The 16,875-nt window shown below is 34.6% G+C and overlaps 1 protein-coding gene across 5 annotated transcripts in view; it reads left to right on the top strand.

The window, feature by feature from the left end:
* Positions 1–16,875, top strand: part of ATF2 (activating transcription factor 2) — an 84,596-nt gene that overhangs the window by 42,795 nt on the left and 24,926 nt on the right. For all 5 annotated transcript variants that reach the window (XM_047722232.1, XM_047722233.1, XM_047722235.1 and 2 more), the window contains 5 exons: positions 936–1,054; positions 1,194–1,322; positions 4,854–5,032; positions 5,961–6,075; positions 8,183–8,269. In XM_047722232.1, the coding sequence (XP_047578188.1) occupies positions 936–1,054; positions 1,194–1,322; positions 4,854–5,032; positions 5,961–6,075; positions 8,183–8,269 (629 nt within the window). The remainder of the gene's footprint in view (positions 1–935; positions 1,055–1,193; positions 1,323–4,853; positions 5,033–5,960; positions 6,076–8,182; positions 8,270–16,875) is intronic.

Here is a 16,875-nt window from a genome sequence, read left to right as displayed (position 1 = left end):
GCTTAGACGAGATTCCTGATAAAACTTGTAACTTGATGCCCTGTGCCACCAGCTTTTATCAGTATGAATAAATAGCCTGGAAAATAATAAGACAAATAGACAAAATCCATATAAAAATACTATTTTTTGTTCAACATGGACCCTAACTTGTATTTATTCCATAACTAGTACATGTGTTAATGTATATAACATGAGTACATATTCAAGTATAGTTAAAATATTTTACATTGTGAGAAAGTAGAGTTGACTATTCCTCTATTGCCTAGAAATTAAAGTAGAACATTCCATAAATAAGTAACTCTTATATAGCCCATAGTTCAAAGCTTGAAAAATCCATTAAAATAGAAAACTGGCTTCTGTGGATAGTGATAAAAGAGGGTTTTGTTTTGGTTTGTTTTTGTTTTAGGGCTCTTGCTTTAACCTTCTTTTTCTTCCTTGTAGTATTTTGGTCTACCTCCTAAAATTCTGTTTTATCTTAAGCTTGCTTTCCTAATAGACTGTGAACACTAGTGGAAGGTCCAAGCTAGAGTGAATGAATATACATGCTCTTGCCCTAGTTTTCCTCAAACTGCATGTATTTTAAACAATCATAATTTTTAATAATATAAATTTTTAAAAATTCTTACTGCCTTAAATAATGATAGTAGTTGATCTCTGAGTAGAAGATGCTTATGTCATTCTACTAAAAGAGAAGGTCTGGACTAAGGAACGAGAAGGACTTTTTTCATACTTTTATGGTTCATAGAGTTGGAGGAAATATCTTGAACTGCAACAAAAACTTAACCAAATTTTGTTTGCTTTAAAGGAAGAGGTCTTTCCAAAGAGAATTAACAGCTGACTGAACCAATCCTGCTAATTTGTTAAGTTACTAGCTATATTTTAATGTCCTGTATGATATTTAAATCTATGTGGTTGCTTCTTGACATTTATTTCAGATCAGACCCCAACACCAACAAGATTTTTGAAAAACTGTGAAGAAGTGGGTTTGTTTAATGAACTGGCAAGTCCATTTGAGAATGAATTCAAGAAAGCCTCTGAAGACGACATTAAAAAAGTATGTTGTTAATCATGAAATTAAAAGAGTACTTCTAACAAAACAATTGTCCTAGCTTACACTTCTTGCTTTCTTATTTTACATACACTGATTGGCATTTATTGAACTTCTGACATTTTCTTTAATGTTTATATTTTAGATGCCTCTAGATTTATCTCCTCTTGCAACACCCATCATAAGAAGCAAAATTGAGGAGCCCTCTGTTGTAGAAACAACTCACCAGGATAGTCCTTTACCTCACCCAGAGTCTACTACCAGTGATGAAAAGGTTAGAAATTTATATTTTTGGTAGAAACACGAATGTGGTGTAAAAAAACTATCCCAAGTAAAGTTAAATATTTGATTTACCTAAAATGTTAATATAATAAGTTGTACATAATTGAGTATCAGGTTATAATAGTCTTATATGTGAAAGCCTGTGAATACTCATAGAAACTTCAGGGGAAGAAGATGTCACCTTTATAGATAATTGGCATTTTATTACACACAGAAAAATTATAGGGGAGAACAGTTATTTTAGATAAAAGTTATTTTTTTAAGGCTACAAGAATTTGTAAAGTGAATTTAGTTTTTGGGTTTTGCTATTTTATTCTTCGCCACTTTTATATAGTGACAGCTTTTTCTTTACAACTAAAAATTGCTTGAACCAGGGTTGTTTAGGCTTTTTAAGGGCGAAACGAATAGTTACTCATTATCAGCAATGGGTCTTTGGTATTACCAACTAAGATGATGATGATACTGTCTCAGTATAAGCCTTTTGTAGGTGGTTTAGGGCCTCATTCCTGGATCTTGAATACCTTGGTAACTTGGGACCCCTGGGCTATAGTGTGTGTTGAGTAACCATTATTGTGGGTTTTTTTTTTTTTTTTTTTTTTTTAAGAGAGGGGAAGAGGGAGAGGAGTGGGGAGGGGGCTGAAGGAGAAGGAGAGAGAGAATCTTCAGCAGGCTCCATGCCCAGCGCAGAGCCTGACAACAGGCTCAATCTCAAAACCCTGAGGATCGTGACCTGAGCTGAAATCTAAGCATTGGACGCTTAACCAGCTGAGTCACCTAGGTGCCGCATGGGTATTTCTTGATCGCTTTTTATTCATAAACACTTACAGTGAACTCATGGGGCACTGTGTGTGGCACAATGAAGAGGCAGTGACAGTGTCTTTTTCTAGATGATGATATTCTAAAACCGTAAATGAATTAACGGACTTCTGTCATGGCAAGGAATCTAGAAGTAAGGCAGAAAAAGTAACGATCTACTTAGGAATAAATGCTTTGACCTTAGATGTTTTGTGGGTTTTTTCGCCCCATTTCCTAATTATAGAAGTGAGTCTCATTATAAAAACTTTTAAGAATACAGAAAAATTACGAGGAAGAAAAGCAAAACCACCTGTTAGCCCATAATTGAGTGATACAAATAACTAATATTTTGAAACATTTTTTCATAGATATATGCATGCATTTTCATTAGAAGGATAGATGGATACAAAGAAAAACTCAAAGATCCTAGTTTACTTTTTAATTTTTTTTAAAGATTTTATTTATTTTTTGGAGAGCGAGAAAGCGAGAGACAGAGCACAAGTGGAGGGCGAGGGAGAAGCAGACTCTCTGCTGAGCAGGGAGCCTGATGTGGGGCTCAATCATAGAACCTCAAGATCATGACCTAAACCAAAGGTAGAGCCTTCACAACTGAGCCACCCAGGCACCCCTATTTTTTAATTTAAAACAAAAATTAAAAAAAAATTTTTAAGTAAGCGGTACACCCAATGTGGGGCTTGAACTTATGACCCCAAGACCAAGAGTCACATACTCTACGAACTGAACCAGCCAGGCAGGTCAATCCTAGTTTACTTTTATATTGTGCTTTAGACATTCAGCATTAATGAACACTTTCCCATGTCCTTAGAAAATTTCCAAAGTACTATGTTTTAATTTTTTTTTTTAAAGATTTTATTTATTTATTTGACAGACAGAGATCACAAGTAGGCAGAGAGGCAGGCAGAGAGACAGGAGGAAGCAGGCTCCCCGCTGAGCAGAGAGCCCGATGCGGGGCTCGATCCCAGGACCCTGGGATCGTGACCTGAGCCGAAAGCAGAGGCTTTAACCCACTGAGCCACCCAGGCACCCCTTAATTGTTTTGTTTTGTTTTGTTTTGACCATTATCTTAATGTATCAAATTATCCTGTTCTTTTTGGACATAAAGATTGTTTCTGTGTTATCACAGTTACAGGAAATGCTGTTAACTCTGTGATAGAAGTATCTTTTTTTCTAAAGAGCTTTCTAGTCCCTTCACACTCAACAGTTTTCCCCTCTTCATTGTTGCTTTAGCATATTTCAAGGATAATTATTCTTTCTGCATTCCTGTCTGTAGCCTCCCCCCTGGGCAAGGCATAGTCTGTTTGGGCCTCCTTCACTACTCTTTCTCACTTTTCTTCTTAGGTATCTCATCTACATTCATAACTTATAAAAACAACTACATGCTGATGGTTCTCAAACTTATATCAACCAAGGTATCTCCTGGATTTCCATATTCATCTCTGACTCCCATTGTGACATTTCCCTTTCTATGTCTAATAACCATCTTAATATATCTAAGTCAGAGCTCTTGATTCTTTCTCTGTCTCAATAAATTTTCTCTCCATCCCATCTAGTTGCTCAAGCCAAGAATCCTTAATTCCTTTCCTCTTTCTTTTTTTAAAGATTTTATTTCCTTGAGAGACAGAGATCACAACTGGGGGGTAGCAGAGGGAGAGGAATGAGCAGACTCCCCGCTGAATGGGGAGCTTGATGTAGGGCTTGATGTTGGGACCCTGAGATCATGACCTAAGCCAAAGTCAGTTGCTTAACCCACTGAGCCACCCAAGTGCCCCTCTTTTTCTTCACATCAAAGCAACAGCAAATCTTATCAGACATACCCCCTGAATTATCCTTAATTTATCTTCTTCAGTCTTCATTGTCACCACTTTACTCCATACCATCATCATCTTTTATGTGGATTATTAACAGTTATCTTCTAACTGGAGTTTCTACTTCCATCTCTAATTTTCTATAGATTGCTTTATTTATTTTCATTTATTTATTTTAAAGGTTTATTTACTTATTTGACAGAGAGACAGTGAGTAGTGGGGGATGGTAGCTACCTGAGATTAGTAAACATTTGTACTGTGTTAAAACTTTTTTAACCATTTCTGTTACTGAATTTGTATCAACCATAAACCCAGTCTCTCTGGACCTGTTTCCTCTTTTTACAGTATAATGATGGAGTAGGACTAGGTAATCTCTCCTAAATTTTAAGCTCTATAATTCCCTGAGACTGAATTATATTTTTACAGAAGTTCTCATGGAATCAGAGCCAAGTTGCCCAGCCTATTTCTGGATTGATAGGAAAACAAGTTGTACTGGGGAGTGGGGGGCACTCTGATGTTTTTAAATTAAAATATTGAACATTGCGTTTGAAACTTTATAGCCACTTCCAAAATTTACTTTGGGGGAGGATATTCTGTCGATGCTTTTAGAAGTGTGTTACATTCTGTTCACCCTAAGTTACATAAGTTGTCTTATATTTTTATTTTTTTAAAGATTTTATTCATTTATTTGACAGAGATCACAAGTAGGCAGAGAGGCAGGCAGAGAGAGAGGGAGGAACCAGGCTCCCTGCTGAGCAGAGAGCCCGATGCGGGGCTTGATCCCAGGACCCTGAGATCATGACCTGAGCCGAAGGCAGAGGCTTTAATCCACTGAGCCACCCAGGCACCCCATTGTCTTATATTTTTAAATCCCACCCTTTCTCTGTCTCATTATTAAATAGGAGATACCATTGGCACAAACTGCACAGCCCACATCAGCTATTGTTCGTCCAGCATCATTACAGGTTCCCAATGTGCTGCTTACAAGTTCTGATTCAAGTGTAATTATTCAGCAAGCAGTACCTTCACCAACCTCAAGTACTGTAATCACCCAGGCACCGTCCTCTAACAGGCCAATCGTGTAAGTGATGATTTGGGCCAGTCGTTGAACTGTTTATGAATTAAGTTTTTCTTGTCAGAATTTTTCTTCAGGCATTTAATTATTCAAATGTGGTCTTAGTTTTGTGTGTGTGTGTGTGTGTGTGTGTGTGTGTGTGTGTTAATCTGCATGCTTTGAAAAAGTACTGGGTTGGTTTTTTTTTCCTAATATTGTAGATTAGAAAATAAATATCTGAAATTTAATTGGGGGGGGAGGGGCAGAGAGGAAGAGAGAATCTTAAGCAGGCTTCATGTTTAGCATGATGCCTGACATGAGGTTTGATCTTACAACCCTGAAATCAAGACCTGAACCAAAATCTAAGAGTCATACACTTAACCAACTCAACCACCTAGGCACCCCAACTAAAATTTAATTTTAAAAACAAATCAACATTGAATGTGATTTTAAGGTGGTCTCTTATTTTCCTGCTGTTTCACACAAAATACAAAAATTACTCCATCAGGTGACATTTCTTTCTGTTCTTACACATGTCTCTCAAGCTTTTTTTTTCTTAAGATTTTACTTTTAAATAATTTCTACACCCAGTGTGGGACTCATACTCATAACTCCATGATCAAGACTGAGCCAGTCAGATGCCCCTCAGGAGCTTCTGATAAAAATTTTTCTCATTAAAAAAAAAAAAAATTTCTCATTTAACATTGGAGATTGTCCCAAGTAAATCCATAACTTTTCCTGTTTTTTTCACTGTTGTTTTTTTCATACTGCTTTATACATTATACATTTAAGATGCAATTAAAAATAGTAAAATTTTACAGTTTGCTTTGCAGTGGCTAGGAAATGTATTTTAAAATGATATGGTAATAGGAGTAAAAATACTCTTGTATTTTTATAGATGAGGATTTTATAGATAAGGATTTATCTTTAATTTTCCTTCTTCTGTTTTTCTTAGTCCTGTACCAGGCCCATTTCCTCTTCTATTGCATCTTCCTAATGGACAGACCATGCCTGTTGCTATTCCTGCATCAATTACAAGTTCTAATGTGCATGTTCCAGCTGCAGTCCCAGTAAGTTTGAGATTCAGACTCTTTAAATCTTTTCTTCATACCAAAACTGACATTTGTAATCACAAAATACACCTAGGGCTGCTTGATTGGTTTATGAAACTGAATCCAACAAAAAACTTATTAGTGGTTAGTAGTGTTTACTCATTTTTATAGTAGAATTTACTTACCTCTTTATTAAAGACAAACATAATTGGTTAGAAAATGTTTTTCCATCCTCCAAAAATTTTGTTTTCCTTGTATTATTAATATTAAGAAATTTAATCCTTATTTAATACATTTTAATTTGACTAGATTTGTAGAATCAAATATTAACACAAATTTTTGTCCTTTAGGAAAGTATTTATTCTAGAGTACATGTCCAGTAACTCCATATTTTGATTATTATAGGAATTGTTTTGTGAGCTTTTATGGTCAGGTTGGGTTTACAGCATTCCTTTGCTAGCCCAGGCGTCTGAAAATCTAAACACTCTAAAACAGTAGATAGTCCTTCACTTTGCTAATACAAATGTCTCTGAGAAATTGACCATTTTGAAAGATAAATCAAGATGTAAGATCCAAAAGAAAAGTTTCTTGAGGAGCATGTTAAATATATAAATTTTGAAAGTCACAGACAAGTTAAACATCTACTTGTAATACTTAATAAATCAGTGAATATTTATTTTATTTTATTTTTTTTTAAGATTTTTATTTATTTGACAGATCACAAGTAGGCAGAAAGGCAGGCAGAGAGAGAGAGAGAGGAGGAAGCAGGCTCCTCACTGAGCAGAGAGCCCAACGTGGGGCTTGATCCCAGGACCCCAGGATCATGACCTGAGCCGAAGGCAGAGGCTTTAACCCACTGAGCCACCCAGGTGCCCCAATCAGTGAATATTTAAAAGCACATTCTTTTGATTAAGTTAGAAATAATACCTTTTTTACTTATTTTTCATAAAACCATTTTATTCAGACCCTTCAAATGTGTCTTCATTGTTCAGGTTTTTATCATTAGGATCACTTATTAAAACATCTAGCACAATTTTCCAAAACATGTTATTTTTATTTTCACCTGAGTAATTTCAACATAACACTTCCTGAGTCTATCTTCCTAGAAAATTCACCCAAGCCTTGATACTCATTCATGTAATAAAAAAAGTTTGTTTTTTTTACCTTATGCATAGATATTTCTGATCCATACAATATAATCATTTATTGTATCACTCTTAAAAATTGTTTTTAAAAGTCTGTCTGCAATAACTTCCAACAATTTGAGGTTATATCCCCATACAAATTATTAAAATTAATGTGAAATATTTACTTTCTTATTAACACATTCTTCTAAGTAACCTAAGTTTTGAAAATTAGATTGATTGGAGTAATTATAAAACAATGTATCATCTTCAGACAGAACTTTGCTGTTCAAAATGCCTTGAGTGACTTTATAAGGACTCAGATATTAGGTGACCACGTCCTCTTTTTTAGGATATTTTTGAAGAGGGAAACATTCTTGCCCTTGTATTTGAGATTATATGATTATCCTGTTAAATGTAAATGTGATGGAAAAAAACTGAAATGAAAATGGAGAGATAATTTAGCTATATAATAATTACTCAATGTTAATATTAGGTTTTTTTAAAAATGAAGAAGTCTGTTCCAGACTATTATTTTTAGAGAAATTATTAAAGGTAACTGGGTTCTTTCTTTATCATTATATAGTATATTAATATATCAATGAACCATGATTTATATATTTTAGAAATTACATACATACTTTTTAGAAGAGCAAAATTCATTGTGATGTTATTTGTAAGCCTCATTGTCACATGTTTTGATGTTTTTTCCTTTCACATCCAAATGGCAGTGTGACAGATCTTTGGGAGATTTGGATCAATTACTTTGAATATTATGAGTCTTATGTAAGAAGAAACCATTTAGACAATTGTGAAAATTAAAGATTAGAGAAATGTCTCAGAAATTGACAAGTTTTAAAGGATAAATCAGGACAGGAGATCAATAGGGATTTAAGGTTTTCTGGTTCTGAACTCTGAGGTTTTTATAGCCATTGTGCAAATACAGCACAGTCATTTTGAATATATTCTCTAGCAATTATTTTTTAATATGTTTTGCATAGCTTGTTCGACCAGTCACCATGGTGCCTAGTGTTCCAGGAATTCCAGGTCCTTCCTCCCCTCAACCAGTACAGTCAGAAGCAAAAATGGTAAGCAAGATTTTACTTGTTCTGCACATTTCTTGAGCCCTTTTTGAACTGGTTTGTCCATTAAAGCCTGCTTCAGATGTACAATATAGATCACATTTTATAAAATTTTAGAAAGTATCACACTATAGAAGAACTAGAAAATTTGGAGAAGTTTCCATTAGCTAGTGACTAGTTAGTGGTACTTTAAAATAAATGGATGGATTTGGAAGTTAAGTTCTGATTCTTGTCATTGGTTTGTCTGTAGTTTTTTTTTTTTTTTTTTTTTGGGCTGTAGCTTTTGAAACAAAATCTCCTCCTGGTGGTGGCTAGGAATATTACAGCTGAAACTAGGTGTAATCATCTGAAGGCAGCACAGAGGGTTTTACAAACAGTGACACAAATTAGTTTAATAGTGTTAATAAGAATTCTGAAATCGTATACAAGTTAGCAAATATTACACATAATGTATAAAGAAAAACTACATTTTTGAGTTGTGTTTTGACACTAAGAAATTAGTGTTGATGGGCGCCTGGGTGGCTCAGTGGGTTAAAGCCTCTGCCTTCAGCTCAAGTCGTAATCCCAGGGTACTAGGATCGAGCCTCACATCAGGCTTTCTTCTCAGCAAGGAGCCTGCCTCTTCCTCCTCTCTGCCTGCTTCTCTGTCTACTTGTGATTTCTGTCTGTCAAATGAATAAATAAAATCTTTAAGAAAAGAAAAGAAATTAGTGTTGTTTAAGGGATGAGCTATAGATTAGGAGACAGGAGACGTGTTTTAATTTTAATCCTAACTCTTCTATTCACTACTCTTAAACCACTTTAACTTTGAGGAGATTCAGTTTCCTTATTTGTAAAATAAAAAGATTAAACTTTTATTTCTAGAGTTTCTCTTAGCCCAGATTCCATAAACCTGCCAAATTCCTTAGTAAAAAAACCTAAAACTGCTGCTGCTTTTTTTTTTTTTTTTTTTCCCCTCCTTATCCATGTAATTCTCCCTTCTATAGCCTCACACACTTCAGGGTTTCTTAACATCAGCTGATGACTGCATCCTTAGAAAAATCAATAGATAGTTATTAGACAGCTGTTATTCAAGTTCAGTCCAAGGCACTTTATTACCAATATAAATTTGTATAAAAACTATTATATATTGCAAAGCTTTTAAGTTTTTTTACCTCTGTTCTCCATTATAGCAAATAATCTAAAATTGGCATGTAATGACTTTAACAATAAAACTTAATACACCATCTGAATGAACAATGGTTGAGGAGTTTAAAAATTAGCTGGTTATTGATTGTGGGGAGAGAACTTTTTGAAAACCCAAGACGGAATTTTTTTCACATAACAACATGTTTAGCTCAAAGCTTTGGAAATACTAAGATGAATCCTCTTCAGTTAATAGCAGAAAAGCTTCATTGGGAATGTTTTTTACACTTACTACTTTAAACATACTGTACTAGTGAAAAATTAGTTGTACACTGCATCTAAAAATACATCTACATATTCAGTGGATTTTTTTTCCTAACAAATCTGATTTGTTCCTTTTGAATTAAAGAAATACTTTGGGCTGTAAGAAGAGTAGGCCATATTTGTAGAAACTATTAAACTTAATACTTACTTCAGTAATTTTTCCTTTTAGGTCACCAGGAAATTAACAAGAATAAAAGTGTTTTGTGTGCTTTTATATTAGAAAAAAATCAAAGCTATAACTTTAATAAATTTATATATGGAGAATAATCATTGGTTGGAGCATGGGGAGTCATAGATTGCCCCACTTAAATTTAACAGTCCAATTAAATTTATTATTAGAATTTTGCTAATGTAAAATAACCATATTTAGGTGATTGCCTATTTTAATTGGGGTAGTAAATAAGATTGTCCTGTTTTAATTAAATAAAAAGACTCAGAAATTAGTCTATTTCCTTTTTTTCTTTAACTTTTCATTATGGGAAATCTCAAACATATACAGAGTAAACAGTTATGGTATAATGAACCCCCATGTACCCATCATCAGCTTCAATTATTAGCAATATAACTGCCATTCTTGTTTTATCTATCCCTCAGACCATTCCCTACCCAATTCAATTTTTTTTTAATAGGTCCTTCTTAATGTAAAATTTATATACATTGAAATGAACCAATCTTAACTTCAATATATAAGTGTATTAATGTAACTCACACTGTTCTCATAGTATAGAATGTTAATATCTACCCAGAAAGTTTATTTCCCTCTCCAGTCAGTACACCTTCCCAGCTCTTCTGATCTTTGTCACCAGCAATTGGTTCTAGAATTTCATACAAATGGAATCAATATATATTCTTGAGTCCAGCCTACCATATGTCTGTGAGATTTATCCATGTTGTTGAGTATATCATAATTTGCCTCTTTTTATTGCTGAGTAATACTCCATTGTACAAATTACCACAGTTTCTTTATCCATTCTCTTGTTCGTGGACACCTGAATGGTTTTCAGCATTGAGCTTTGTGAATAAAGATGCTGTGCACATTTTTATATAACTCTTTTTATGAATGTTTACTTTCAGTTGGTCTATCTACTCAAGAGTAGAATTACTGAGTAAGAAGGTAGTTATACATTTAACTTTGTAAGACACTGCCAGACCCTTTGCCAGAGATAGCATTCTCACAAGCAGAGTATGGGAATTCTAGTTGTTCCCACATTTTTGCCAGCCTTTAGTGTTGTCTGTCATTTTCATTATAGATATTTCTAGGAGTTTGTAGGAATATCTCATAGTTTCAGTTGCATTTCTGATTTTGCCAGATGCTTTTTTGGTATCTTCTGCTGATTTTTTAAATTGGGTTGTCTCTTATTATTATGTTATAGGAATTCTTTAGAAATAATAAATACAAAATTTTTGTTACATGTATCTTACAAATATTTTGTCTTAGTCTGTAGCTTGCCTTTATTTTTTTTATGGTGTATTTGTGCTATCATTGATTGCTACTTTTATCTCCAGTACTTACTTCCTTCTGGTTAATTGGGTTTAATTTGCCTGTGTTTTTTTGGTGAAAGTGGAAGCTTAGATTATTGATTAAATCTTTTTACCTTTCCCATATATGCATTTAAAACTACAAATTTCTTTTTGTTCACAAGTTTTGATATGCTAGATTTTCATTATCATTTATCTTCTAATTTCCTTTGTGATTTCTTCTTTCAGCTCTGGGTTATTTAAAAGTATATTATATAATTTCCTAAATATCTGGAGGCTTTCTTTTTATCTTACTGATTTCTATTTTAATGACATTGTGGTTTGGGAACTTACCACCTTTGGTATATTGATTGTCCTGTGTTTCCATTTTCTAATATATCATACTTATTGGACTCTTGTGAAAATAGTGATTGCCATTCTATCCAGGTAACATGAACTGGTAACAAAATAACAATTGCCTGGAATGCTGAGGGAGTTCTGATTAATTGGGGTTGTTTTGGTTGTTATGGTACAGAAATTATTTCACATCTTACCATTGGCTTCGTGTTTGTGTGGGTATGTATTTTTAAATATTTCACACAGGGTGAGCAGGAGGGAGAGGGAGAAACAGGCCCCTCGCTGAGCAGGGAGCCCAGACTCCCCTGGGATCATCACTGAGCCTAAGGCAGATGCTTAGCCAGCCGAGCCAGCCAGGCACCCTGGTTTTATATTTTTATCAAATATTACTAGTCTGTTTCCCCTATCTTAATAACGTAAAATGAACATTGTTGACTATTGTCAGAATTTTCAGTGCTTACATGTCATCAACTGGGCTCATATCCCAGTGTGTCTATGTAGGTTTCTTAATGACCAGAAAAATGATCACAGGACTTGACTCTTCTCCATCAGTGATAGGACTCCAAATCCATGCTCTCCAAATGAGTGATTCCCAGATCATCTCCCTTAGACTCATGTTACACATTAAATAATTTTTCTGTTTGCCAGTTTGCCATCCATCCCAGTAAAACTTAAAATTTCTTCTCTCATGCTTGAGTTGGATTTTGCTTTGTTGTTGTTTTCAACTCTTTAAAAATATTTAAACATCCTCCCCATTTGATTCTTCATCTCTCCTAGGGATTTATTTGACTAATATCATCATAATCTCTTAATGACATACATACTAAATAGTGTAGTAGTGATTCTGCTAAAATGACATGCAGTTCAGAAGATGTTATATACAAACCTAATGGTAACCACAAATCAAAAACCAGTAGTAGATATGCAAAAAAAGAGAGAAAGGAATCCAAGTATATCACTAAAGAAAGCCAACTTACGGTGAGAGAAGAGAGCAAGGGAAGAAAGAAACGAAAGATCTACAAAAACAAAACAAATGAAAGAATGCCAGGAAATGCATATCTATCAGTTAATATTCTGAATGTAAATGGACTAAATGCTCCAATCAAAGAAAAAGGGTGACAGAATGGATTAAAAAACAAGACCAATTTATATGCTGCCTACAAGAGACTCACTTCAGGCCTAAAGACATATGCAGTTTGAAAGGGAGGGGATGCAGAAACATTTATCATGCAAATGGATGTGAAAAGAATGCTGGTGTAGCAATACTTATATCAGACAAAATAGACTTTAAAACAAAGACTATAGCAAGAGATATGGACGTTATATAATCATTAAAGGAATGATTCAACAAGAAGACATAACATTATAAATACTCACGCACCCAGCATAGGAGCACTCAAATACATAAAATGATTAATAACAAATATAAAGGAACTAATTGATAGTAATACAGTGATAGTAGGGAACTCTAACACCCCACTTACATCGATGGACAGATCATCTAAACTAAAAATCAGGAAACTGGCTTTGAATGATACATTGGATCAGATGTTTTAATAGACATACTCAAAATATTCCATCATAAAATAGAATACACATTCTTTTCAAGTGCACTGGAACAGAATAGATCATATATTAGGCTACAAAATATGTCTCAAATTCAAAAATATCAGAGTTACACCATGAGTCTTTTCCAACAATGTAATGAAACTAGGAATCAACCACAAGAAAAAATCAGAAAAGAACACAAATATAACATATTTTTAAACAACAAATGGGTCAACCAACAAATCAAAGAGGAAGTTAAAAAAATAAAAAAGTAGGGGCGCCTGGGTGGCTCAGTGGGTTAAGCCGCTGCCTTCGGCTCAGGTCATGATCCCAGGTCCTGGGTTCGAGCCCCGCATCGGGCTCTCTGCTCTCTTGGGGAGCCTGCTTCCTCCTCTCTCTCTGCCTGCCTCTCTGCCTACTTGTGATTTCTCTCTGTCAAATAAATAAATAAAATCTTTAAAAAAAAAAAATAAAAAAGTACATGGAGACAAATGAAAATGCAGTGGTCCAAAATCTTTGGGAAGCAGCAAAAGCAGTTCTAAGAGGAAAGTTTATAGCAATATTGGCCTATTAAGAAGCAAAAAAAATCTCAGATAACCTAACCTTACTCCTACAGGTGCTAGAAAACAACAAACAAAACCCAAACCCAGCAGAAGAAAGGAAAATAAAAAGATTAGAGCTGAAATAAGTGATATAGAAACTATAAAAAAAAGATGAATGAGATCAGGAACCGGTTCTTTGAAAAGATCAACAAAGTTGTTAAATCTGTAGCCAGACTCATGAAAAAGGGAAGGGGGAAACTCAAGATCAGGAACAAAACAGAAATAACAACTGACACCACAGAAATACAAAGGATTGTAAGAACATTATGAAAAATTATTTGTCAACAAACTGGGCAGCCTAGAAGAAATGGATAAATTCCTAGAAACATAACTTCCCAAAAATCAGAAAGCAACAGAAAATTTGAACAGACTGATTACCAGCAATGAAATTGAGTCAGTAATCAAATAACTCCCAACAAACAAAAGTCCAGGACCACACAGCTTCACAGATGAATTTTACCAAACATTTAAAGAAGAGTTAAAACCTTTTCTTCTCAAACTTCTCCAAAAAATAAAAGAGGAAGGAAAACTTCCAAATTCATTCTAGGAGGCCAGTATCACACAGCTACCAAAACCAGGTAAAGACACCACACACACACACATACACACACACACACACGCAAAAGAGAACTACAGGCTGATATCTCTAATAAACATAAACATAAAAATCCTCAACAAAATGTTAGCAAATCAAATTTAGTAATACATTAAAAAAAAATCAGTCACTGTGATCAAGTGGGATTTATTCCAGGGATGCAAGGGTGGTTTAACGTTTGCAGATTATTCAGCTTGATACATCACATCAATAAAAGAAAGGATAAAAGCCATATGATCATTTCAACAGATGCAGAAAAAGCATATACAAAGGACCACATCGATTTGTGATAAAAACCCTCAACAAAGTAGGCTTAGAGGGAACATACCTTAACATAATACAGTTCTTATATGAAAAATCCACAGCTAACATCATAATGGTGGAAAACAGGGAGGTTTTCCTCTGAGGTCAGGAACAGGACAAGTTTTATTCAAAACAGTACTAGAAGTCCTAATCACAGCAGTCAAACAAGAGGAAGGAATAAAAGACATCCAAATTAGTAAGAAAGTAAAACTTTTCACTCTTTGTAGATGACATGATGCTATATATAAAAAACCCTAAAGACTCCACCAAAAAACTACTGTAACCAGTGAATGAATTCAGTGGGTTCACAGGATATAAAATCAATGTACAGAAATCCATTGCATTTCTATATACTAATAATGAAGAAGCAGAAAGAGAAAATTAAAAAAAAATTTACAATTTTTTACAATTTACAATTGTTTACAATTACTCCAAAAATAGTAAAATACCAAGGAATAAATTTAGCCAAAGTGGTGAAAGACCTGTACTCTGAAAACTACAAAGCACTGAAGAAATTGAAGATGGTGCAAACAAACAGAAAGACATTCCATGCTCATGCAATGATTGGAAAAACAATTACAGTTAAAATGTCTATACTGCCCAAAGCAATATGCAGATTTAATTCAATCCCTGTCAAAATACCAGCAACATTTTTTATGGAACTACAACAAAACAATCCTAAAATTTGTATGGAGCCACAAAAGACCCCAGTAGCCAAAGCAGTTTGTTTGTTTGTTTTAAAGATTGTATTTATTTGCTTGAGAGAGAGCATGAGAGGGGAGAGGGTCAGGGGGAGAAACAGACTCCCTGCTGAGCAGGGAGCCCGATTCGAGACTCAGTCCCAGGACTCCAGGATCATGACCTGAACTGCAGGCAGTCGCTAAACCAACTGAGCCACCCAGGCGCCCCAAAGCAGTTTAAAAAAAAAAAAAAAAAAATATATATATATATATATATATATATATATATATATATATAATGTATTTATTTGTCAGAGAAAGAGAGTACACAAGCAGGGGGAACAACAGGCAGAGGGAAAAGCAGGCTTCCCACTGAGCAGGGAGCCCAACTGAGCCACCCAGGCATCCTGCCAAAGCAGTTTTTAAAAAGAATAAAACTGAAGGTGGCCTAATTCCAGACTTGAAGTTATATAACAAAGCTATAGTAATCAGAAAGTGTGGTACTGGCACAGAAATAGGTAAACAGATCAATGGAACAGAATGGAGAGCCCAGAAATAAACCCACAGTTATATGGTCAATTAATCTTCAACAAAGGAGGCAAGAATATGTATTGGGGAGAAGTCTCTTCGACAAATGGTAGTGGCAAAACTGGACCAGTTTCTTTCATCATACATAAAAATAATCTCAAAATGGATTAAGGTCCTCAATGTGAGAGTTGAAGCCATAAAAATCCTAGAAGAGAGCACAAGCAGTGATTTCTAGGACATTAACTGTAAGGACATCTTTCTAAAGTTACCTGAGGCTAGAGAAAACAAAAGCAAAAGTAAACTATTGGAACTACATCAAAATTAAACCTTCTGCACATCAAAGAAAACCAACAAAACAAAAAGCCTACTGATTGGGAGAAAATATTTGCAAGTGACAGATCTGATAAAGGCTTGGCATCCAAAATATATCAAGAACCTACACAACACCAAAAAAAGACAAATAATAATCCAGCTTAAAAATGGGCAGAAGACGTGAACAGATATTTCTCTGAAGAAGACATGGCCAAGAGACACATGAAAAGATACTCAATGTCATTCATCATCAGGGAAATGCAAATCAAAACCAAAACAAGATACCACCTTACACCTGTCAGAAGGTCTAAAATCCAAAACTCAAGAAACAAGTTGGCAAGAATGTAGGGAAAAGGGCAACCCCATGCATTTTTGGCAGGAATGCAAGCTGGGGCAACTACTGTAGAAGCCAGTATGGAGGTTCCTCAAAAAATTAAAAATAGTACTACTTTGATCCAGTAGTCTCACTACTGAGCATTTACCCAAAAAAATACAGAAACCCTAATTGAAAGGGATATATGCACCCCTTTGTTTATTGCAGCATTATTGTTACAAGAGCCAAATTTTGGAAGCAGCCATCAGTAGATGAATGGATAAAGAAATGGTATGTATATACAATGGAATATTACTCAGCCATAAAAAGAATGAAATCTTACCTTTTCCAACAGTATGAAAGATATAGAGGATATAATGCTAAGCGATATAAGACAGAGAAAGACAAACACCCTATGATTTCACTCGTATGTGGAATTTAAGAAACAAAACAAATGAATAAAGATA

This window comes from Lutra lutra, chromosome 3 (assembly GCF_902655055.1).
Source record: "Lutra lutra chromosome 3, mLutLut1.2, whole genome shotgun sequence".
Lineage (NCBI taxonomy): Eukaryota > Metazoa > Chordata > Mammalia > Carnivora > Mustelidae > Lutra > Lutra lutra.
Note: the sequence above shows the minus strand (reverse complement) of the source record. Positions and strands in the feature narration are given on the sequence as shown.